Below are 24,605 nucleotides of genomic sequence, written 5' to 3' on the forward strand. Positions count from 1 at the left end.
TAAAGAATGCCTTCTAACTTTCTAACATTCTAATGTTCTAAAGAATGCCTTCTAACTTTCTAACATTCTAATGTTCTAAAGAATGCCTTCTAACGTTCTAACATTCTAAAGAATGCCTTAGCAGTTCTAACATTCTAATGTTCTAAAGAATGCCTTCTAACGTTCTAACATTCTAATGTTCTAAAGAATGCCTTCTAACGTTCTAACATTCTAATGTTCTAACGAATGCCTTAGCAGTTCTAACATTCTAATGTTCTAACGAATGCCTTCTAACGTTCTAATGTTCTAAAGAATGCCTTCTAACGTTCTAACATTCTAATGTTCTAAAGAATGCCTTAGCAGTTCTAGCGTTCTAATATTCTAAAGGATGCCTTAGCAGAACTAACGTTCTATTGTTCTAAAGAATGCCTTCTAACGTTCTAACATTCTAATGTTCTAAAGAATGTATTCTAACGTTCTAACATCCTAATGTTCTAAAGAATTCCTTCTAACGTTCAAACATTCTAATGTTCTAAAGAATGCCTTATAACATTCTAATGTTCTAAAGAATGCCTTCTAACGTTCTAACATTCTAATGTTCTAAAGAATGCCTTCGCAGTTCTAACATTCTAATGTTCTAAATAATGCCTTTTAACGTTCTAATGTTCTAAAGAATGCCTTCTAACGTTCTAACATTTTAATGTTCTGAAGAATGTCTTCTAACGTTCTAACATTCTAATGTTCTAAAGAATGCCTTCTAACGTTCTAACATTTTAATGTTCTGAAGAATGTCTTCTAACGTTCTAACATTCTAATGTTGTAAAGGATGCCTTCTAACATTCTAACATTCTAATGTTCTGAGGAATGCCTTCTAACGTTCTAACATTCTAATGTTCTGAAGAATGCCTTCTAACGTTCTAACATTCTAATGTTCTAAAGAATGCCTTCTAACTTTCTAACATTCTAATGTTCTAAAGAATGCCTTCTAACTTTCTAACATTCTAATGTTCTAAAGAATGCCTTCTAACGTTCTAACATTCTAATGTTCTAAAGAATGCCTTCTAACTTTCTAACATTCTAATGTTCTAAAGAATGCCTTCTAACGTTCTAACATTCTAATGTTCTAAAGAATGCCTTAGCAGTTCTAGCGTTCTAATATTCTAAAGGACCCTTAGCAGTTTTATTTTTTTAACGTATTATTGTTCTAAAGAATGCCTTCTAACGTTCTAACATTCTAATGTTCTAAAGAATGCCTTCTAACGTTCTAACATTCTAATGTTCTAAAGAATGGCTTCTAACGTTCTAATGTTCTAAAGAATGCCTTAGCAGTTCTAACATTGTAATGTTCTAAAGAATGCCTTCTAACGTTCTAATGTTCTAAAGAATGCCTTCTAACGTTCTAACATTCTAATGTTTCAAAGAACGCCTTCTAATGTTCTAACCTTCTAATGTTCCAAAGAATGCCTTCTCAACGTTCTAATGTTCTAAAGAATGCCTTAGCAGTTCTAACATTCTAATGTTCTAAAGAATTCCTTAGCAATAGTAGCGTTCTAATATTCTAAAGGACCCTAAGCAGTTCTAACGTTCTATTGTTCTAAAGAATGCCTTCTAACGTTCTAATGTTCCAAAGAATGCCTTCTAACGTTCTAACATTCTAATGTTCTAAAGAATGCCTTTGCAGTTCTACAATTCTATAAACAATATTTTTGAAGTTCTAATTATATAAAGGATATCTTTACCATTCTAATTGTATAAAGGATATCTTTACCATTCTAATTGTATAAAGGATATCTTTACCATTCTAATTGTATAAAGGATATCTTTACCATTCTAATTGTATAAAGGATATCTTTACCATTCTAATTGTATAAAGGATATCTTTACCATTCTAATTGTATAAAGGATATCTTTACCATTCTAATTGTATAAAGGATATCTTTACCATTCTAATTGTATAAAGGATATCTTTACCATTCTAATTGTATAAAGGATATCTTTACCATTCTAATTGTATAAAGGATATCTTTACCATTCTAATTGTATAAAGGATATCTTTACCATTCTAATTGTATAAAGGATATCTTTACCATTCTAATTGTATAAAGGATATCTTTACCATTCTAATTGTATAGAATATAGAAGTAGTTCTAAAGTTGCACTGTGTTTACTGTATATCTTATAAACAACAATCATTCTCCGACCTCTGATGAAGACGTTTCTTAGTCTTTGTACCAGACGTTCATTATTAAGAAATGACCTGCCGGCCTGTTAATTTCATGAATGGGATTAATGTGTGTGGCTGGCAGGGATGGGAGAAGGACTGCTTGAATGAGTGAGTCTACCACTCACACTACAATACAGAGTTGACCTGACAGCCATGACTAACCTCTGAATCTATTTCACATTGTTCCATCCCATGACAATAGGCCTCTCGCCACACACCAGTCATTGAATTAACATTATACATTACGTAAAGTCATGTATTTATCCTTAATATGCAAAGACATGTTACATTAGAACCCTGTTAGCTTTCATTTTTGAGTTTGAATATCCGACCTTGTTTAGACTCACTAGCATAAACACTGCTATTGTGCTTCTTGTATTAGTGCACTTGACAAGCCCACTGAGGCTGAGCTGATCCTGTAGTGAGCACTTTCTCTGGGCATTACAGCAGTGGATCACAATAGACACAAGACTCTAGTTTCATATATCAAAGTAACTGTGATATAGTAAGTTCAGGTGAGAGCAGAACTCTACAGGTGCCAGACAAGACCAGCGCATCATACAATCTGTCATGATGTTATCACTGTGAATTGAGACGTCGGCTTAAAAACAACATTCAATACATTCATACAAAGCCTCTGGACAGAAAACAGTTTATACAGCAAAGAAAAAGCGTTGTTTTTTTGTTTTGTTGTTGTTGTTGCAGTGAACATGGTGAGCGAAGTGAGTATTGTGAAAAGACGTTATGTAGTCAAACTGTATGAGTCGATGTGATTTTGTAACTCTAGCAGGCTGAATAATTCATGCTTCGTCACAGCAAACACTCCTGGATTCAGTACTGCATATACTGAGATGTCATACTCATGGAAATCACATGTAATATACCTGTAAAAGGCATAGCAATTCATGGGCCAAAACATCATGTTACATGTTACACAGAGTAGTAGTCACATTGTAGGTAGTTAACGTGAAATATTTGCAAAGTATCAAAGCATGTATGTTAGATAGATAATCAGAATCAAATTCCTTCGAATGTCTTCAGAACCAATCTCAGTGTATGGTATGGAAACGGGTTGTTTGTGAGAGCGGTTTCTCATGCAGAAGATTGGATTCATATTTTAGTCTTATTATTATAGACCCCCACAATTACGGAATTGTGAGGGTAATATTCCAGAATATATATATATATATTATTTCACCTTATGGTATATATATACTACCATAAGGTGAAATAATATGTAAATTATTATACCACCTCAGATAAGGATGCACTGATAATAATTGTAGTATTAATACTAGAGCAGAAAATATTATAAAATAGAGGAACTCTCATCAAAATGATGAAGAGTTCTTTTAAACACTCCAACATAACGGTGCTCTACCATTGAAAATTTTGAAGAGTTCTTTCAAACACTCCACAATAACAGTGCTCTACCATTGAACATCACAGCTTGGACTGAGTTATCATAACGTAGCTGTATTGCTGACCATAGTTCAATAAGGAAACCTCTGACATGTATCTTTATGGGTTCTTCCATATAGGGAAAGGTCACTTTTAACGTTATGGAAACATGTTTAGCAACACACTGCCTACACCACCAAACAGACATTCGGGATATTGATACGGTTGTGATGTTTTTTACAGGAATGTAGCCAGCCTTAAACAATGAAATAATAACATGACTCCATTTCATTGTAGCCACATCCTGTAAATATATTGAGGATTTGTGAATATCGTAACAGCTTAATTCAATATTTTAAGGTTTAAAAGTGTGAAGTGTTTAAGGTGCAAAAAGTGTTCAAATGTGTAGAAAAAAATTGTTAATAAGTGTTGTGTTTAATGTGTGAAAATGACCTCACTTGAAAAATGTATTTAAAGAACCAACACATTTTAATCAGAATTATTTGCTAAAGCCCAAATCAATAGTACAATAAAGGTGTAATATATATTCATATTATATAGATTTCATAGTTTAACTACACTGTCCTCTCTTTACGATCCTGACTGGAATATGTTATTTCTGCTTGTGCTTGGCTACATTCCTGTTTTATCCCACTGTGTCTTGGTGGCTGCTCCTACCTTTAAAATTAGGTCTGATTCTTGCATCGTAACCCGAAACTTTGCCCATGAGTTTGTCCAAGAACTCCGAGGGAGGCATTGGGGAGGCAGCTTTTCGAGCCGCGGCTTCTTTAGAGGCTGCCAAGCTAGAGACAGAAGAGAGAGAGAGAAAAAAAGAGAGCGAGAGAGCGAGAGAGAGAGAGATATGGGTGCACAACTGAGATTTAAAATGGTGAGTTGTTGTCATATATAGCATCATTCTGAGAGTAATCCAATCCAACAAGTATTTTCTGTTGAGGGATGCTACCATTACTGGTTCCCTTCCCTTGTCCATTTGTTATATAATGTGCCTCAATTATGAGGTATGAACTATGTTACTTGTCTTCCAAAGGAATACAGCAGTTTGATTAGCTCCATGTAATGTAGGAACTTTGTGGGGAACTAGTATCCTCTTCATGAGTTATATGCTCAGAGAACAATCAATAATATTGATTATCCATTAAGTTGTTGTTATTTGACTCCTTCACACCGTAGCCTACAACACAAGCATTTCGCTACACCCGCAATATTATCTGCTAAATAAGTGTAGGTGACCAATAACATTTGATTTGATTTAAACACAGAACATACAGCATGTTTATTGGATATTTTCTAAATGTCTCATCTACATGAATTTTTTTATGTTCTTTTTTTATATCATCAACAAAATAATATTAACATTCCATACACAGAATAAAAGTAGGGTTTACATAACCACAGATACCTGTAACCTCACAATCCATTTCCTGTGATGACAGCATAATAAAATAATCAATGTTTTTGAAAATACCACAAACATACCAATTTATAGCTCCAAAAAGAAAGCTGAAAACAAAAAATATGTTAATTACTTCTCCATTTCTTCGGGGAGAATTTGCATATCCTGCATATCCAGAATGAACCATCTTGTGGATAAAAATGGATGACAGATAATGACCAGGGTGACATTCCCTTTAATATCTCATGCAAGCAGTCCAGGGCCGGCGTTATGGGCCACCCTACCTTACCTCCTTTCCCTTCCAAATAAAATACTGAAATACTGATTATTTATTTGACGGAGACGCGCGCCGTCAGAAAGACAAATCAATACCAGTTTAAGCATCGGAACGAGCAAACCAGCGCCCCCTATCTGTCTCAGTGTGTGTAGACAATGTATTTGACGCTGTCTGTACTAAAAGAGTATTTCATGTCATACTATTTCTGACCAGACAGCATCAGATACATGGGCGACATAAAGAGCGGCGCTGTTTCGCTCGGATTATATTCAGATATCTGGTTTCAGTCTTTTACGAATTGGAAAGGAAAGTTGGCGGGGTCACAGTGCACTGTTAGGATGCCGGATTGCCCTAAATTAAATTGATGTTGAGACAAAATTATATAATTACTCCTGTCTAAATAAAAGATTTCAAAATACTTCACCAGGGAGCATGGCTTAGCCACATAGGATCATTAGCTTCTATTAAAAAAATTTGCTGGGGATTGTTTCAAATCACAAGTGTGGGAAGCCTGTAATTTGGGTAGTGCACGTGGCAATTGGTCTAGCTGATTGATTTGCGGCTGTCAGTGACAAGCGTCTAAAATATGTGTGAAGATCATGTATCTTGAGTAGAATTTAAAATATTGAGACAGAAAGAAGGGGAGGGAGGTGTGGTGAAAATATGGTGCGTCTCCAGAATGCATGCTATGTAGGCAAGTGCCCGTTTGTCAATGTCTTGTTTCGGATTGTCTTAAACTTGCCACGTAGAGCACGTATTTTTTTCTTCGCCTTTTCCTCACACAACTCACAAAGTCTGTTTTTTAAACATCCATTGCAAATGATAGTTCCTCAGTATTTGAAAAATCTTTCCAACACTCCTGGCCTCGATAATCACCAGACTCGATGTGAAAGAGCAAAATATAATGATCTGATGATCCCATATATCCAGTGGAAATGTCATAAAAAAACAGCTTCCTATCCCAAACTCACTGGCGCAGGAAACGTCGAGGGCAGGAAATAGGCTCGTTGATACAATCTTGCAAGTTCGTTAGCAACAGGATCAAGCCCGACAATGTGATAATTTAAAGCAAATGTCGAACTTCACTAGCAATAGCTCAAGTCAAAACAGATAGAAAGGGAGGCAGACAGGTGGAGAAGAGAGATGAATGTGATTGAAATAACCTGAATTTTCATCAGGATATTTTCTACTGTTTTTATTTTGTCGGCTTTAGGCCTATGACTGAGGATGGAAGTTATAGGCCTACTGCTGCATTGGCCTATCTATGGGCTATCTCTGAGTTCTATGCTCATGTCTTTAGCAGCCAATGATTAACCACGTGATAATGATTTGGGAAAAACGAATTGAAATTAAACTGTTCCACAAAAATGTGCATATATAAATATTCACAACTGGCACGCAGATAAGTAGAAATGGTATGATAAATTGTAAGCTTCCCCAAACTTGAAACTCACGAGCTGCCTATGGTCTTTACTATTACAACCATTTATAATGCGCCCGCCTCTGGAAATCAAATGCCCTTCCAACTGATGCCTCGGGTCTGATTGCAGACTTCTGAAACTGAGATGGTAAAGTAAAGTTCCAATAAACACCACCGCAAAATACAACTCTAATCTGTGTGTGATCGGGATCATAACACCAAAGACAAGGCTTATTTTTATACAACTGTGATCATTAACCCAACAACAAATGGCATATTTTGTCATGTCAGGGCAAAAGGTATTCCTACACATATTAACCAACTGCCCCATCAGTAGACTAACATATTAACCAACTGCCCCCATCAGTAGACTAACATATTAACCAACTGCCCCCATCAGTAGTCTAACATATTAACCAACTGCCCCATCAGCAGACTAACATATTAACCAACTGCCCCCATCAGTAGACTAGCATATTAACCAACTGCCCCATCAGTAGACTAACATATTAACCAACTGCCCCCATCAGTAGACTAACATATTAACCAACTGCCCCCATCAGTAGACTAACATATTAACCAACTGCCCCATCAGTAGACTAACATATTAACCAACTGCCCCCATCAGTAGACTAACATATTAACCAACTGCCCCCATCAGTAGACTAACATATTAACCAACTGCCCCCATCAGTAGACTAACATATTAACCAACTGCCCCCATCAGTAGACTAACATATTAACCAACTGCCCCATCAGTAGACTAACATATTAACCAACTGCCCCATCAGTAGACTAACATATTAACCAACTGCCCCCATCAGTAGACTAACATATTAACCAACTGCCCCATATTAACCAACTGCCCCATCAGTAGACTAACATATTAACCAACTGCCCCATCAGTAGACTAACATATTAACCAACTGCCCCCATCAGTAGACTAGCATATTAACCAACTGCCCCCATCAGTAGACTAACATATTAACCAACTGCCCCCATCAGTAGTCTAACATATTAACCAACTGCCCCCCATCAGTAGACTAACATATTAACCAACTGCCCCATCAGTAGACTAACATATTAACCAACTGCCCCATCAGTAGACTAACATATTAACCAACTGCCCCCATCAGTAGACTAACATATTAACCAACTGCCCCCATCAGTAGACTAACATATTAACCAACTGCCCCATCAGTAGACTAACATATTAACCAACTGCCCCCATCAGTAGACTAGCATATTAACCAACTGCCCCCATCAGTAGACTAACATATTAACCAACTGCCCCATCAGTAGACTAACATATTAACCAACTGCCCGCATCAGTAGACTAACATATTAACCAACTGCCCCCATCAGTAGACTAACATATTAACCAACTGCCCCATCAGTAGACTAACATATTAACCAACTGACCCCATCAGTAGACTAGCATATTAACCAACTGCCCCATCAGTAGACTAACATATTAACCAACTGCCCCATCAGTAGTCTAACATATTAACCAACTGCCCCATCAGTAGACTAACATATTAACCAACTGCCCCATCAGTAGTCTAACATATTAACCAACTGCCCCCATCAGTAGACTAACATATTAACCAACTGCCCCCATCAGTAGTCTAACATATTAACCAACTGCCCCCCATCAGTAGACTAACATATTAACCAACTGCCCCATCAGTAGACTAACATATTAACCAACTGCCCCCATCAGTAGACGAGCATATTAACCAACTGCCCCATCAGTAGACTAACATATTAACCAACTGCCCCATCAGTAGACTAACATATTAACCAACTGCCCCCATCAGTAGACTAACATATTAACCAACTGCCCCCATCAGTAGACTAACATATTAACCAACTGCCCCATCAGTAGACTAACATATTAACCAACTGCCCCCATCAGTAGACTAACATATTAACCAACTGCCCCCATCAGTAGTCTAACATATGAACCAACTGCCCCCATCAGTAGACTAACATATTAACCAACTGCCCCCCATCAGTAGACTAACATATTAACCAACTGCCCCATCAGTAGACTAACATATTAACCAACTGCCCCATCAGTAGACTAACATATTAACCAACTGCCCCCCATCAGTAGACTAACATATTAACCAACTGCCCCATCAGTAGACTAACATATTAACCAACTGCCCCATCAGTAGACTAACATATTAACCAACTGCCCCATCAGTAGACTAACATATTAACCAACTGCCCCATCAGTAGTCTAACATATTAACCAACTGCCCCCATCAGTAGACTAACATATTAACCAACTGCCCCATCAGTAGACTAACATATTAACCAACTGCCCCATCAGTAGACTAACATATTAACCAACTGCCCCCCATCAGTAGACTAACATATTAACCAACTGCCCCATCAGTAGACTAACATATTAACCAACTGCCCCATCAGTAGTCTAACATAGTAACCAACTGCCCCCCATCAGTAGACTAACATATTAACCAACTGCCCCATCAGTAGACTAACATATTAACCAACTGCCCCCCATCAGTAGACTAACATATTAACCAACTGCCCCCCATCAGTAGACTAACATATTAACCAACTGCCCCATCAGTAGACTAACATATTAACCAACTGCCCCATCAGTAGTCTAACATATTAACCAACTGCCCCCCATCAGTAGACTAACATATTAACCAACTGCCCCATCAGTAGACTAACATATTAACCAACTGCCCCATCAGTAGACTAACATATTAACCAACTGCCCCCCATCAGTAGACTAACATATTAACCAACTGCCCCATCAGTAGACTAACATATTAACCAACTGCCCCATCAGTAGTCTAACATAGTAACCAACTGCCCCCCATCAGTAGACTAACATATTAACCAACTGCCCCATCAGTAGACTAACATATTAACCAACTGCCCCCCATCAGTAGACTAACATATTAACCAACTGCCCCATCAGTAGACTAACATATTAACCAACTGCCCCATCAGTAGTCTAACATATTAACCAACTGCCCTCATCAGTAGACTAACATATTAACCAACTGCCCTCATCAGTAGTCTAACATATTAACCAACTGCCCCCCATCAGTAGTCTAACATATTAACCAACTGCCCCCATCAGTAGACTAACATATTAACCAACTGCACCCCATCAGTAGACTAACATATTAACCAACTGCCCCATCAGTAGACTAACATATTAACCAACTGCCCCATCAGTAGTCTAACATAGTAACCAACTGCCCCCCATCAGTAGACTAACATATTAACCAACTGCCCCATCAGTAGACTAACATATTAACCAACTGCCCTCATCAGTAGACTAACATATTAACCAACTGCCCCCCATCAGTAGACTAACATATTAACCAACTGCCCCCCATCAGTAGTCTAACATATTAACCAACTGCCCCCATCAGTAGACTAACATATTAACCAACTGCCCCCCATCAGTAGACTAACATATTAACCAACTGCCCCATCAGTAGACTAACATATTAACCAACTGCCCCATCAGTAGTCTAACATAGTAACCAACTGCCCCCCATCAGTAGACTAACATATTAACCAACTGCCCCCATCAGTAGACTAACATATTAACCAACTGCCCCCCATCAGTAGTCTAACATATTAACCAACTGCCCCCCATCAGTAGACTAACATATTAACCAACTGCCCCCCATCAGTAGGCTAACATATTAACCAACTGCCCCCCATCAGTAGTCTAACATATTAACCAACTGCCCCCCATCAGTAGACTAACATATTAACCAACTGCCCCCCATCAGTAGACTAACATATTAACCAACTGCCCCCCATCAGTAGTCTAACATATTAACCAACTGCCCCCATCAGTAGTCTAACATATTAACCAACTGCCCCCCATCAGTAGTCTAACATATTAACCAACTGCCCCCCATCAGTAGTCTAACATATTAACCAACTGCCCCCATCAGTAGACTAACATATTAACCAACTGCCCCCATCAGTAGTCTAACATATTAACCAACTGCCCCCCATCAGTAGTCTAACATATTAACCAACTGCCCCCATCAGTAGTCTAACATATTAACCAACTGCCCCCCATCAGTAGTCTAACATATTAACCAACTGCCCCCCATCAGTAGTCTAACATATTAACCAACTGCCCCCATCAGTAGACTAACATATTAACCAACTGCCCCCATCAGTAGTCTAACATATTAACCAACTGCCCCCATCAGTAGTCTAACATATTAACCAACTGCCCCCCATCAGTAGTCTAACATATTAACCAACTGCCCCATCAGTAGTCTAACATATTAACCAACTGCCCCCCATCAGTAGTCTAACATATTAACCAACTGCCCCCCATCAGTAGTCTAACATATTAACCAACTGCCCCCCATCAGTAGTCTAACATATTAACCAACTGCCCCATCAGTAGTCTAACATATTAACCAACTGCCCCCCATCAGTAGTCTAACATATTAACCAACTGCCCCACCAGTAGACTAACATATTAACCAACTGCCCCCCATCAGTAGTCTAACATATTAACCAACTGCCCCACCAGTAGACTAACATATTAACCAACTGCCCCATCAGTAGTCTAACATATTAACCAACTGCCCCCCATCAGTAGACTAACATATTAACCAACTGCCCCCCATCAGTAGTCTAACATATTAACCAACTGCCCCCCATCAGTAGTCTAACATATTAACCAACTGCCCCATCAGTAGTCTAACATATTAACCAACTGCCCCCCATCAGTAGTCTAACATATTAACCAACTGCCCCACCAGTAGACTAACATATTAACCAACTGCCCCATCAGTAGTCTAACATATTAACCAACTGCCCCCCATCAGTAGTCTAACATATTAACCAACTGCCCCACCAGTAGACTAACATATTAACCAACTGCCCCATCAGTAGTCTAACATATTAACCAACTGCCCCCCATCAGTAGTCTAACATATTAACCAACTGCCCCACCAGTAGACTAACATATTAACCAACTGCCCCACCAGTAGACTAACATATTAACCAACTGCCCCATCAGTAGTCTAACATATTAACCAACTGCCCCCATCAGTAGTCTAACATATTAACCAACTGCCCCATCAGTAGACTAACATATTAACCAACTGCCCCCCATCAGTAGTCTAACATATTAACCAACTGCCCCCCATCAGTAGTCTAACATATTAACCAACTGCCCCATCAGTAGACTAACATATTAACCAACTGCCCCCATCAGTAGACTAACATATTAACCAACTGCCCCATCAGTAGTCTAACATATTAACCAACTGCCCCCCATCAGTAGTCTAACATATTAACCAACTGCCCCCATCAGTAGACTAACATATTAACCAACTGCCCCCATCAGTAGTCTAACATATTAACCAACTGCCCCCCATCAGTAGTCTAACATATTAACCAACTGCCCCCCATCAGTAGTCTAACATATTAACCAACTGCCCTCATCAGTAGTCTAACATATTAACCAACTGCCCCCCATCAGTAGTCTAACATATTAACCAACTGTCCCCCATCAGTAGTCTAACATATTAACCAACTGCCCCCCATCAGTAGACTAACATATTAACCAACTGCCCCCCATCAGTAGACTAACATATTAACCAACTGCCCCCATCAGTAGTCTAACATATTAACCAACTGCCCCCCATCAGTAGTCTAACATATTAACCAACTGCCCCCCATCAGTAGACTAACATATTAACCAACTGCCCCCATCAGTAGTCTAACATATTAACCAACTGCCCCCCATCAGTAGACTAACATATTAACCAACTGCCCCCCATCAGTAGACTAACATATTAACCAACTGCCCCCATCAGTAGTCTAACATATTAACCAACTGCCCCCCATCAGTAGACTAACATATTAACCAACTGCCCCCCATCAGTAGACTAACATATTAACCAACTGCCCCCATCAGTAGTCTAACATATTAACCAACTGCCCCCCATCAGTAGTCTAACATATTAACCAACTGCCCCCCATCAGTAGTCTAACATATTAACGAACTGCCCCCCATCAGTAGACTAACATATTAACCAACTGCCCCCCATCAGTAGTCTAACATATTAACCAACTGCCCCCCACCAGTAGACTAACATATTAACCAACTGCCCCATCAGTAGTCTAACATATTAACCAACTGCCCCCATCAGTACTCTAACATATTAACCAACTGCCCCATCAGTAGTCTAACATATTAACCAACTGCCCCATCAGTAGTCTAACATATTAACCAACTGCCCCCATCAGTAGTCTAACATATTAACCAACTGCCCCCCACCAGTAGACTAACATATTAACCAACTGCCCCATCAGTAGTCTAACATATTAACCAACTGCCCCCATCAGTAGTCTAACATATTAACCAACTGCCCCCCACCAGTAGACTAACATATTAACCAACTGCCCCCCACCAGTAGTCTAACATATTAACCAACTGCCCCATCAGTAGTCTAACATATTAACCAACTGCCCCCCACCAGTAGACTAACATATTAACCAACTGCCCCCCACCAGTAGACAAACATATTAACCAACTGCCCCATCAGTAGTCTAACATATTAACCAACTGCCCCCATCAGTAGTCTAACATATTAACCAACTGCCCCCCACCAGTAGACTAACATATTAACCAACTGCCCCATCAGTAGTCTAACATATTAACCAACTGCCCCCATCAGTAGTCTAACATATTAACCAACTGCCCCCCACCAGTAGACTAACATATTAACCAACTGCCCCATCAGTAGTCTAACATGTTAACCAACTGCCCCCCATCAGTAGTCTAACATATTAACCAACTGCCCCCATCAGTAGTCTAACATATTAACCAACTGCCCCCCATCAGTAGTCTAACATATTAACCAACTGCCCCATCAGTAGTCTAACATATTAACCAACTGCCCCCATCAGTAGTCTAACATATTAACCAACTGCCCCCATCAGTAGTCTAACATATTAACCAACTGCCCCCCATCAGTAGTCTAACATATTAACCAACTGCCCCCATCAGTAGACTAACATATTAACCAACTGCCCCCATCAGTAGACTAACATATTAACCAACTGCCCCCATCAGTAGACTAACATATTAACCAACTGCCCCCATCAGTAGTCTAACATATTAACCAACTGCCCCATCAGTAGACTAACATATGAACCAACTGCCCCATCAGTAGACTAACATATGAACCAACTGCCCCCATCAGTAGACTAACATATTAACCAACTTCCCCATCAGTAGACTAACATATTAACCAACTGCCCCCATCAGTAGTCTAACATATTAACCAACTGCCCCATCAGTAGACTAACATATGAACCAACTGCCCCCATCAGTAGACTAACATATTAACCAACTGCCCCATCAGTAGTCTAACATATTAACCAACTGCCCCATCAGTAGACTAACATATTAACCAACTGCCCCCATCAGTAGTCTAACATATTAACCAACTGCCCCATCAGTAGACTAACATATGAACCAACTGCCCCCATCAGTAGACTAACATATTAACCAACTGCCCCATCAGTAGTCTAACATATTAACCAACTGCCCCATCAGTAGACTAACATATTAACCAACTGCCCCATCAGTAGTCTAACATATGAACCAACTGCCCCCATCAGTAGACTAACATATTAACCAATTGCCCCCATCAGTAGACTAACATATTAACCAACTGCCCCCATCAGTAGTCTAACATATTAACCAACTGCCCCCATCAGTAGACTAACATATGAACCAACTGCCCCCATCAGTAATCTAAACAGAATACAGATCACACAAGGATGGACATAGAACACTGAAGTACTGTAAATGAGGAACGTTGCTGTCTCTCCATACTGCTACCAGTCTGTGTGTGCGTGGGCCACCATAACTGCCAGGTCACTGGCCAGGCTGTGCTGCTGCTTTACTGTCACATGGGCAGGCACCAACTACCCCAGAGGCTGCTGCTGGGGTCAGCCAAGCACTACTCTCTCTACACTCTCTACGCATCAGGCTTCATAGAACTCACTCATTGAAATGGCACGTGAAGGCTATATAGTATACTACAATGGTACCCTATAGTGCACTGCTTTTGACCAGTAGTGCACTATATAGGAGCACTATATAGGAGCACTATATAGGAGCACTATATAGGAGCACTATATAGGAGCACTATATAAGAGCACTATATAAGAGCACTATATAGGAGCACTATATAAGAGCACTATATAAGAGCACTATATAAGAGCACTATATAAGAGCACTATATAGGAGCACTATATAGGAGGGAATACTGTGCCATTTTGGATGCATTCCTAGATTTTCAATGGTTCCTCGCTATCGTTTACGCTTTTGTTTGCGGTTTTGCTGCTGTGTCGTTTTTTTTGGAAATGTGCCATTGGAAAGGCGTGTATGTTGTCCTAATCACTGCCAAATAAGTTGATTCTATATTCACACTGATGACTGGACAGTGTTGATAACGGTCAACACTATCAGTGTTGCAGGTCTAATTTTTAACATTAGGTGACGATTGTGACGGCCAAAAGAAGCCCTGTTGGGTTAACTGATACCCTGAAGCCCTGGTGGGTTAACTGATACCCCGAAGCCCTGTTGGGTTAACTGATACCCTGAAGCCCTGGTGGGTTAACTGATACCCTGAAGCCCTGGTGGGTTAACTGATACCCTGAAGCCCTGTTGGGTTAACTGATACCCTGAAGCCCTGGTGGGTTAACTGATACCCTGAAGCCCTGGTGGGTTAACTGATACCCTGAAGCCCTGGTGGGTTAACTGATACCCTGAAGCCCTGGTGGGTTAACTGATACCCTGAAGCCCTGTTGGGTTAACTGATACCCTGAAGCCCTGTTGGGTTAACTGATACCCTGAAGCCCTGGTGGGTTAACTGATACCCTGAAGCCCTGGTGGGTTAACTGATACCCTGAAGCCCTGTTGGGTTAACTGATACCCTGAAGCCCTGGTGGGTTAACTGATACCCTGAAGCCCTGGTGGGTTAACTGATACCCTGAAGCCCTGGTGGGTTAACTGATACCCTGAAGCCCTGGTGGGTTAACTGATACCCTGAAGCCCTGGTGGGTTAACTGATACCCTGAAGCCCTGGTGGGTTAACTGATACCCTGAAGCCCTGTTGGGTTAACTGATACCCTGAAGCCCTGTTGGGTTAACTGATACCCTGAAGCCCTGGTGGGTTAACTGATACCCTGAAGCCCTGGTGGGTTAACTGATACCCTGAAGCCCTGGTGGGTTAACTGATACCCTGAAGCCCTGGTGGGTTAACTGATACCCTGAAGCCCTGGTGGGTTAACTGATACCCTGAAGCCCTGTTGGGTTAACTGATACCCTGAAGCGCTGGTGGGTTAACTGATACCCTGAAGCCCTGTTGGGTTAACTGATACCCTGAAGCCCTGGTGGGTTAACTGATACCCTGAAGCCCTGTTGGGTTAACTGATACCCTGAAGCCCTGGTGGGTTAACTGATACCCTGAAGCCCTGGTGGGTTAACTGATACCCTGAAGCCCTGGTGGGTTAACTGATACCCTGAAGCCCTGGTGGGTTAACTGATACCCTGAAGCCCTGGTGGGTTAACTGATACCCTGAAGCCCTGTTGGGTTAACTGATACCCTGAAGCTCTGGTGGGTTAACTGATACCCTGAAGCCCTGTTGGGTTAACTGATACCCTGAAGCCCTGGTGGGTTAACTGATACCCTGAAGCCCTGGTGGGTTAACTGATACCCTGAAGCCCTGGTGGCCCTAGAACTCTGATACCCTGAACCTATCTGCAGACCAAACAGTTTCTGTCAAGTCTGACAAATCACTGCGTCTCTTCCATCGATGGTGCCATTATGGTTCATTGATGTAATATTCCTAAGAGTTACACTTCTATACTAACCATCAATATCCATCCATACCAAGACACACAAGTCTAGAATATATAGCCTAGAATTCTAGAATTCTTCGAGTACTATTAGAATTCTAGAACTTTTAGAATTCTAGAACTTTGAATTCTAGAATGTTTTGCGTGGAATTTTCTTTCAGCAGAAAATGCAGTGTATCAAGGATTATTCTAATACCAGTTAATTACCACACAACACAGTGGAATCCTATCATAATCACCTAAAATGCAATAGTCGGCTGTGACCACGAGGTTAGTACGAGGGATCAAGCGCTGCAAATAAACTATTGTTAGGACACACACAATACAGATAATACCATGATCTAACGCTATGTTAAAAAGCTTTTAAATATAGTATTGAACAAACACCCTCGAACTGACGACACAATCAGTTTAGTCATAGAGAGATTAGACAGTGTCCTCTACAGAGATGATAGCCTTAGACAGCTAGCATGGGCCCATGCAGTGGGCCACGCAGGAATCTGTTTGACAGTGTGAAATTAGGGGACCGGCACACTCTTTCTCCTTACATTATTGTGGGGTTTGGTATAATAGAGGGAAAATAATTGATGAGGAATGTTTAGCATCGCTACCACACTAAATCACAACATCTATAGAGGTTAATCTCACACAAAACCACAGGAATTTGCACCAAGAAAATCTGGGACCAACACACTCTTTCTCCTTACATTATCGGGGCCCTTCGGTTTGAAAAAAAATCTATGAATGTAGGATAGACCCCTAAAACACTAAATCACATCATCAATAGGCCTAGAAGTCAATCCCACTCAAAAATGACAGGAATCAGGATTCTACACCTATGGGGATATCATCAAGATCATCTTTGATTTCCTTCCTTCTGTCTGGGCTTATCCCGTCCCGAGTGACTTCTCCTGGGTTTTGCATGATCAAAGTTTAGATTTACTTTTATAATTATTTCTGATCAATGCTTGCTTGGCAGGCCACGGCCAACTGTGGAGAGACTTGGTCCGCGTGGCCAGTGCTGAGGCAGCAGTAAAAAACAGCTGACTCCCAGCACCAGAGAGAATAATATGCAAACAGTCTCTGAGCTCTGCATACTTTAATGTGGAGCACCAATCATTAGCGCTAAGTGTACCTCATTATGTTCTTAATAAAGCCTCTGAAGACCAGAATCCTAATTGATCTCATCCTGGCTTTTCTGAGAAATCAAAGCCCTACCAAAGCCTTCATCCCATGCCAGTCCCTGGCACAGATAGGAGGAGGTCCGTTCTGATCTCCTTTTCAAACTGTTAACGTAATGTCTGTTAATAAACCAAGAATCATCATAAACATAAATAAAAAAATAAATAAAAAAAAACATGACACAAAATGAATGAGGAACGTGTGCAGCATAAGGTCATGCATTTGTCTTTCGGAGTGTTATTGTGTTGAGCTGATTAAATATGGTTTTAAAGATCAAGAAGTGAAACATGACATGAATTAATGCTCCGTACAATGTTAGCATGCAGTACAGTACAGCATGCTGTATAGAACAACATATTGGACATGCATTGGAACTGGTGCGGACAATAGAACATAGTCGGTGAATGACAGATTTAATTGAATTCAGAGCTACGAATTCCTCCATTTCTTTCTCCGTGACTGGGTAGAAAGAGAGGTGAGGCCATTGATTTAAAAAAAGCTATGTTATTTATAGTGCTATCTGTCTTTGTCTATGTTGATCATTAATGTATTATCATACATCAAGCTTTGGAAATAAACCTGGCTAAAATGTGTGATTGTAAGGGATCGTGAACTCCACTGAGCTAGTCAATAGTTTTTTTTATTAGAGGTTTATACATTTATAATTAAATATATCCAGCTTTCCCACCCATCTGTTCTGACAATACATGTAGTACAGCCTATCTGACCTGAAAACAAGTGCCTGTCATCACCATCACTATCACAGTGGACATGACATGGCTTGCTGAACAGCACCGTGTGTGTAAATACGATTTAATAAAGACATGGCGTTCAAATCTGTGATGAAATGAGGTTTTAAAGGACTAATTCTATATAGGTGACTGGATACAACTGGTGCTGTGGTGTCTGTGCATGTAAGCAGTGTCACTGCTTTCTGCTGTTCAAGGCCAACTCAAGGTTACGTTTCATGAGTAGAGTTGCAAAGCTACTGGAAGTTACAGGAATCTTTAGTCATTTTGGTAATTAACAGAAAATCTTTGGTAATTTATACTTGAATAGCTTTGAAAAATATATGAATATATATTACTAATTTTTTTATATCTGTGTCCATGCTGTCAATGCGTTTCTAGTGGGCGGACCACATAGTTCAAGAGAAGATAGCCTAATTAATGAAAAGAGTGTCTAATCAACAATAGCATTATTTTCAATTAACTCTGCAACTCTTCCTACTATTGACGTTTTTCACAACTGCCACGAGTTTGACGTCAAAACATTGACAACAAATATACAGCGACATAGTAAAATAACGGTGTTAAAAAAATATATAAAGGATATGGTATTTACTAAATTGGTGGTTTATATTTAGGATAATGTTTTACAGCTTTGTCACTCTCTTTATTTTATTTTCCCATATATGTTACATGTAATAAGGCCACACAGAGGGCCAGAGATAATTACAGACACCTGTGATAATCTGAAGTACCCAAAAAGGGCCACAATATGTCTTGTGCTAGATTACATAAAATCCTTGAAAGATACCAAAATTCCGGTCGTTTACTGGTAAACTTTGAAAGTTTCCAGCAATATACCCACCCTTTGCAACCCTATTCATGAGCCTATAGGCCAGGTGATACTGGGGGGAATACATGACATAATCAGCAAGTCAATTATAAATTAGCTTTACATTTTCCAGTTCAATTTAGAAAGCATTGTATGAAATAGAAAAATCCATAGAAGTCAATTCAACAAATTTTTTCCTAAATAGATTATTCCATATTCCAATTTTGCTATGGAAAACTGTGCATGTATTTGGTTGATTTAACTATTCAACTGAGAGTAATAAGTCCCAAACATACGTGTCATGGTGTTAAAGATGGCATAAAATACAAGATAATAAAAAAACATTTAAAAAACACCATACAGCCACATTCTACAATGTTGAGACTAGCATTTTTCTGCACAAATGTGAGGTACTAATTTTAGTGTTAGTCCTTCAATTGAATTTAAATCAGTGAATATTTATTCACGAGAGACTATGTGTGGACACATTTGCTGCGTACATATTCTCCAGTGATGGTCTGGGATTCTTGTTAGTGGATAAGGGCCACATGTTCACTTCCACACATTGGTGTGCTACGTTGCAGAAAGCAATGTATATCCTGTTTAATAAGGGCTATATGGTGTATATCCTGTTTAATAAGGGCTATACGGTGTATATCCTGTTTAATAAGGGCTATACGGTGTATATCCTGTTTAATAAGGGCTATACGGTGTATATCCTGTTTAATAAGGGCTATACGGTGTATATCCTGTTTAATAAGGGCTATACGGTGTATATCCTGTTTAATAAGGGCTATACAGTGTATATCCTGTTTAGTGTGCGCTATACAGTGTATATCCTGTTTAATATACAGTGCATAGTGTGTACAATACTGTGCAATAGAATGTGTTTTGAATGATTGAAATGCAAAATTTCCTCCCACTGTTTTCATGGTAGGTGGCACAAGGATAGGGCATTTTGATTGAACAAGCCCTAGTAATTCCCAGATGTTTTGCAAATTATTAACATAGACTTGACATAGACGTCGATTAGGTAATTACATGTTTTCACTTGCTGTGTCAAATGCATACTTTATCTGATAGTCGTTCATTAAACGAGCGTGCAACTTTTCACATGGGCCACAAACTAACCCTGACGACCTGACGAAGATCCGTTTAGAATCTAAACGGTGTCGATAAAGCAGTGAATTAGTAGCTTTAACAGTGTACGGCCCTTCTTGTTCTATACTAGTATTCTTTATTAGCCCAGCACCTATGTTTTTAAGGATGTGCGTATGACCACAAACCTTCCCACAAACTAACCCTAACATTAATAGAAATTCAGAAAGAAATGTGCAATTTATATGAATGAATATGTTTGTATATACAATGATGTGTACAATGTGCATTCATCAGGCTGTTTTGACATTGACAAAGTAATCAATGCTTGGTAATAAGTCATAAGTAATAAGTCTGCATTTGAAATGAGGTCTGGGGGTCTAGGTTGAGACTGGGAAAGAGATATCAATTAAGCAGAACTGCAGAGTTCAGCAGTGGGAGCTGAGGCTGCAAAATCCTGATTCTACTTCATTAGCTAAACACGCTGGCCAGAATGCTAAATAAACACTGTCTGTCTGCAAGGAATGTACCTGGATTCCAATGGACTATAGAATAGAATATAGAATGAAAAGTAGTCTAAAAAAGAACTCTGATGATTCATTTGATTATATAATGTAGGACGTAATGTTGATTAGGCATGCAATGCACAACATCATACACAGACAAAGAGCCATGTTTGCGCCAATGGGAGAGAAGCTGTCCTCTGAACAGAATACCTGCCTCCCCTCCAATGTGAACATTGGAGATATCCTTGTTCACATTTACAGAGAATAATACACTTCATGTATGAGGATCACGAGCTTGATAGTAGTCGTTACATTCATACAAAGACATTCATGTCAAAACTAGAATATTCCAACTGGTCAGGATGAATGTGGTTACTGGGAGTTACTGGGAGAAAACAAAACAGTCATCATCCAGCATATTTACATTTTATATCCTGTTAAATATACAAGTCTTAAAAAACATGATTTGTCCATTTGATTCACAATAGTTGAATAGTATTAGCCTAAGACTTTTACATATAGTTGTGCTGGCCTCATGAGAGAAATGAAGACAGACACAAGACATTTCTCTTCTCAGTGAGTAGGTGATGGATAGGCCTACACACCAACAACAACACAACTTCCCTGATATGTGTGTGAGAGTGTGCACTCAGTTTCTTTACTCTGACTTGCCTGTTGATAACATATGCCTCATCAGAGTTTACAACGTTTAGCGTTTGATGACCACTAGTGTTCGCTGTTAGCACCCGCTGTCTCTCTCACACACATCTTACTGTAATGTAGTGTGTGACTTAATGCAACTCACTCACAATAGAGGAATGATTAGGCCTACATAAATATATAATAAAGCCAACGGAACTTTGATAATCGTGTGATTAAACCTAATCAATTGGCTGTGTTGATTCATTTCTATTCAGACTTTTGTCCACGCATGCTAAGCTATGGTAGGATACATTCTGATCACCCACAAGATATCAATAAAATGGTATTTAACACATTAAGAATGCACTGTAAAGTCAATAAATAATGATCCTTACCTGAAAAATACTATTGTTTCCCACAAATAGATCCCGAGAGCGTTTATTCGATACATTTTTGCCGGTCTCATTCGGGCTACCTACAGCTCCAGGAGCACCAATAGGAGTAGAATTCCAATTCCTTGAATGATTTCGGACGTCCAAGGTAAGCAATTCTTCTGTTGTTTTTCTTCTTCTTCAGATTCCAGAGTCACAAGAAAACCACAAGATGTTCATAACCGCACAGGCCATGAAACCGTCTTCCTTAGACCGCAGTTACTGATTCAAAAAACCTAAATAATGAGTATTTTATTTCAGGACCACGGACAGCAGCAGAACCGGTTTGCGGGATTTCACTCAGTCCGGGTTATTGTAGCTTTGAGGGTACAGCACGTTAGGCTACGATACCACAGATATTTCCGACGTTTATTCTTTGCTATCCTAAGCGGCAATTAGGGTTTTGTTACAAGGGGAATTTGTGAATTTGAACCATTGCCTCCTTCAGTGATAAATGTGAGAATGTATGTGCTCTGCGTCTCAATGAAAGTCTCAATCTCAGGTGATGTTTAACTACGTGGTTGTATATCCCTTACGCATAGAACAGTAGCGGAATTCCACAGTTGTTACACGAAATATATACATACGTAGTCAGTGTTTTTTTTCTTTACGCTTTCTCTTATATGCATCCCAAAAACAGAGGTGTTGCTTTCAAGCCACACGTAGTTGTAGTTACCCCGGCCGTGCTGACTGGTGTTTTTCTGCAGGTACTCTCTGTGTCTCGGTAGTTGACTCCCAGGGGTGAGTTGGAACTGCTGCAGAGAGCTACTTCCATTGTCCGATCAAGTTCGGGACTCACAACTCGTTTTCGTCTTCTTTCATTTAAATTCCTCGCAATAATGTCAAAATGAGTGAAATCGTGATGTGACTAGCCTCTTCTTCCATTGCCTCCCATAGCCCAGCGCTCTCACGTCAGACCACCACTGTATATCTTGCTGCAGTCATTTACTAAACTCAAAAAAAGCACCTCTCCTTTGAACACACGCCCACATGCCGTTGTTATTGGTCTACATGTTGCTCAAACTAGTTAGGCTGCGGCTCGGATTGGAGAGAGGGGTTGTCATCTGGATATTTTTAATGTCCCGCGCATTGGTATGGAACTAGAGAATAGTCCATGATTTATCAAATGTTAAGTTATCATATGTCCATAAACTTTTTGGTTTCGTTGACTGTTCGCACACCCCGGGTCTACACTGGTTGACGTGTTCAAATGTTCAAAATCAAATCCCATTTTATTGGTCACATAACCATGGTTAGCAGATATTATTGCGAGTGTAGCGAAATGCTTGTCACAAACTATACAATTATTTATGTACTTTTTTACATTTTCATTTTTGATGGGAATTTGTCAGCCGGCATGAAGTATTTTCATTTTTATTTCAATGTTCTTGTGGGTTACTTTTTGATTGACAAGTGAGCGTTGCAAGGGCGGCAAAAAAAAAAGGATACAGAGAGAAAGTATCTTGTTCAATATCATGCTTCGTTGCCTCCACTTGTATTTTCTGTTTGATCTTTTTTGTATAATCGATATTGTTTTCCCTCCACGCAGACATCTAAAGAGAGGATCTCTCCCTCTCTGTCTCTGCAGTAGCGGTATTTCATCGGCACTGCTGTCCACATTGTCCATTGAAACGTGATTCGGTTTCTAATGCAGCTCTCTTTCGGGAACGCAGTCACTAAATATCACGTGGCACACGGACGGTATAGAAAGAATAGAATACGCACGATTAGAATACGGATGAATATATGGTGCTTTTGTTTGTTCTCATCCACAGTATTCAACAGGAATCCGCCTCGGTCCTGTTGAGGAAACAGATACGTGTTTGCAGCGTTTATCTCAAATAGAGACTCTAGCTCATTGCTTAAGTGAGTCGAGGACATGTATAATTTAATACTCTCCAGTCGACCACCTGGATGATATAAATTAAATAAATGCTGTGCTGTGAGTTTTCGAAAATCCAAAATGTCTAATTTGGACTCCTAAATATGACATTACGTAATGAATGCGTTTCATCCTTTTTGAGTGCGCTAATGACCATTACCCAAGAAGTTATCTAAGAAAATAAATAAATTAAGAAATGTCTGAGCTGAAATATAATTAGCTCTTGATCTGAAAGGATAAACAACAGTTGACCATATTTACCCATAACACAGACATTAAATAAGTTTTTTTAAATGTATTTTAAGGGCCCCTTAAATCATGCCCTTAGGCCAGGGGTTCTCAAACGTTTTGAGGCCGGGGACCCCTTTTGTGATAGAAAATTCACCAGGGACCCCCTCATAATCAGAACACACCATGAGTGAGATAAAATTGCATACAAGGAGTTTTACTATGACTTCAACAGTGCCATGGCTGGACGAAGCAAGTCTCAGGCCCTGGGAAGGAACATTTTAAAGGTCTGCCTCTTGGCATCAGAGACAAAATGTATCAGTTTTCATGCAAATTTCATGTAATTTTACAGATTTTGTCATGGGGCAGAAAGATTTTTGTTGTTGTTGAAGCTTTAAAACTAATATCCTACAATACTACACATTTTGCCACGAGACAGAGA

At 39.7% G+C, this 24,605-nt stretch overlaps 1 protein-coding gene across 5 annotated transcripts in view; it reads right to left on the reverse strand.

The window, feature by feature from the left end:
- Window positions 1-23,008, reverse strand: part of LOC139581743 (glycine receptor subunit alphaZ1-like) — a 92,857-nt gene extending 69,849 nt beyond the window's left edge. For 2 of the 5 annotated variants that reach the window (XM_071411838.1, XM_071411836.1), the window contains exons 1-3: window positions 22,018-23,007; window positions 5,102-5,125; window positions 4,283-4,407 (exon numbers count right to left, since the gene is read on the reverse strand). In XM_071411838.1, coding sequence (XP_071267939.1) covers window positions 4,283-4,407; window positions 5,102-5,125; window positions 22,018-22,088 — 220 coding nt within the window. In that variant the 5' untranslated portion in view covers window positions 22,089-23,007. Of the gene's footprint in view, window positions 1-4,282; window positions 4,408-5,101; window positions 5,126-22,017 lie in introns of all 5 variants that reach the window. The other 3 variants (XM_071411837.1, XM_071411834.1, XM_071411833.1) reach the window with 2 other exon arrangements.
- Window positions 23,009-24,605: the final 1,597 nt, after the last annotated feature.

Source organism: Salvelinus alpinus, chromosome 7 (assembly GCF_045679555.1).
Source record: "Salvelinus alpinus chromosome 7, SLU_Salpinus.1, whole genome shotgun sequence".
In the NCBI taxonomy this organism is placed as follows: Eukaryota; Metazoa; Chordata; class Actinopteri; order Salmoniformes; family Salmonidae; genus Salvelinus; species Salvelinus alpinus.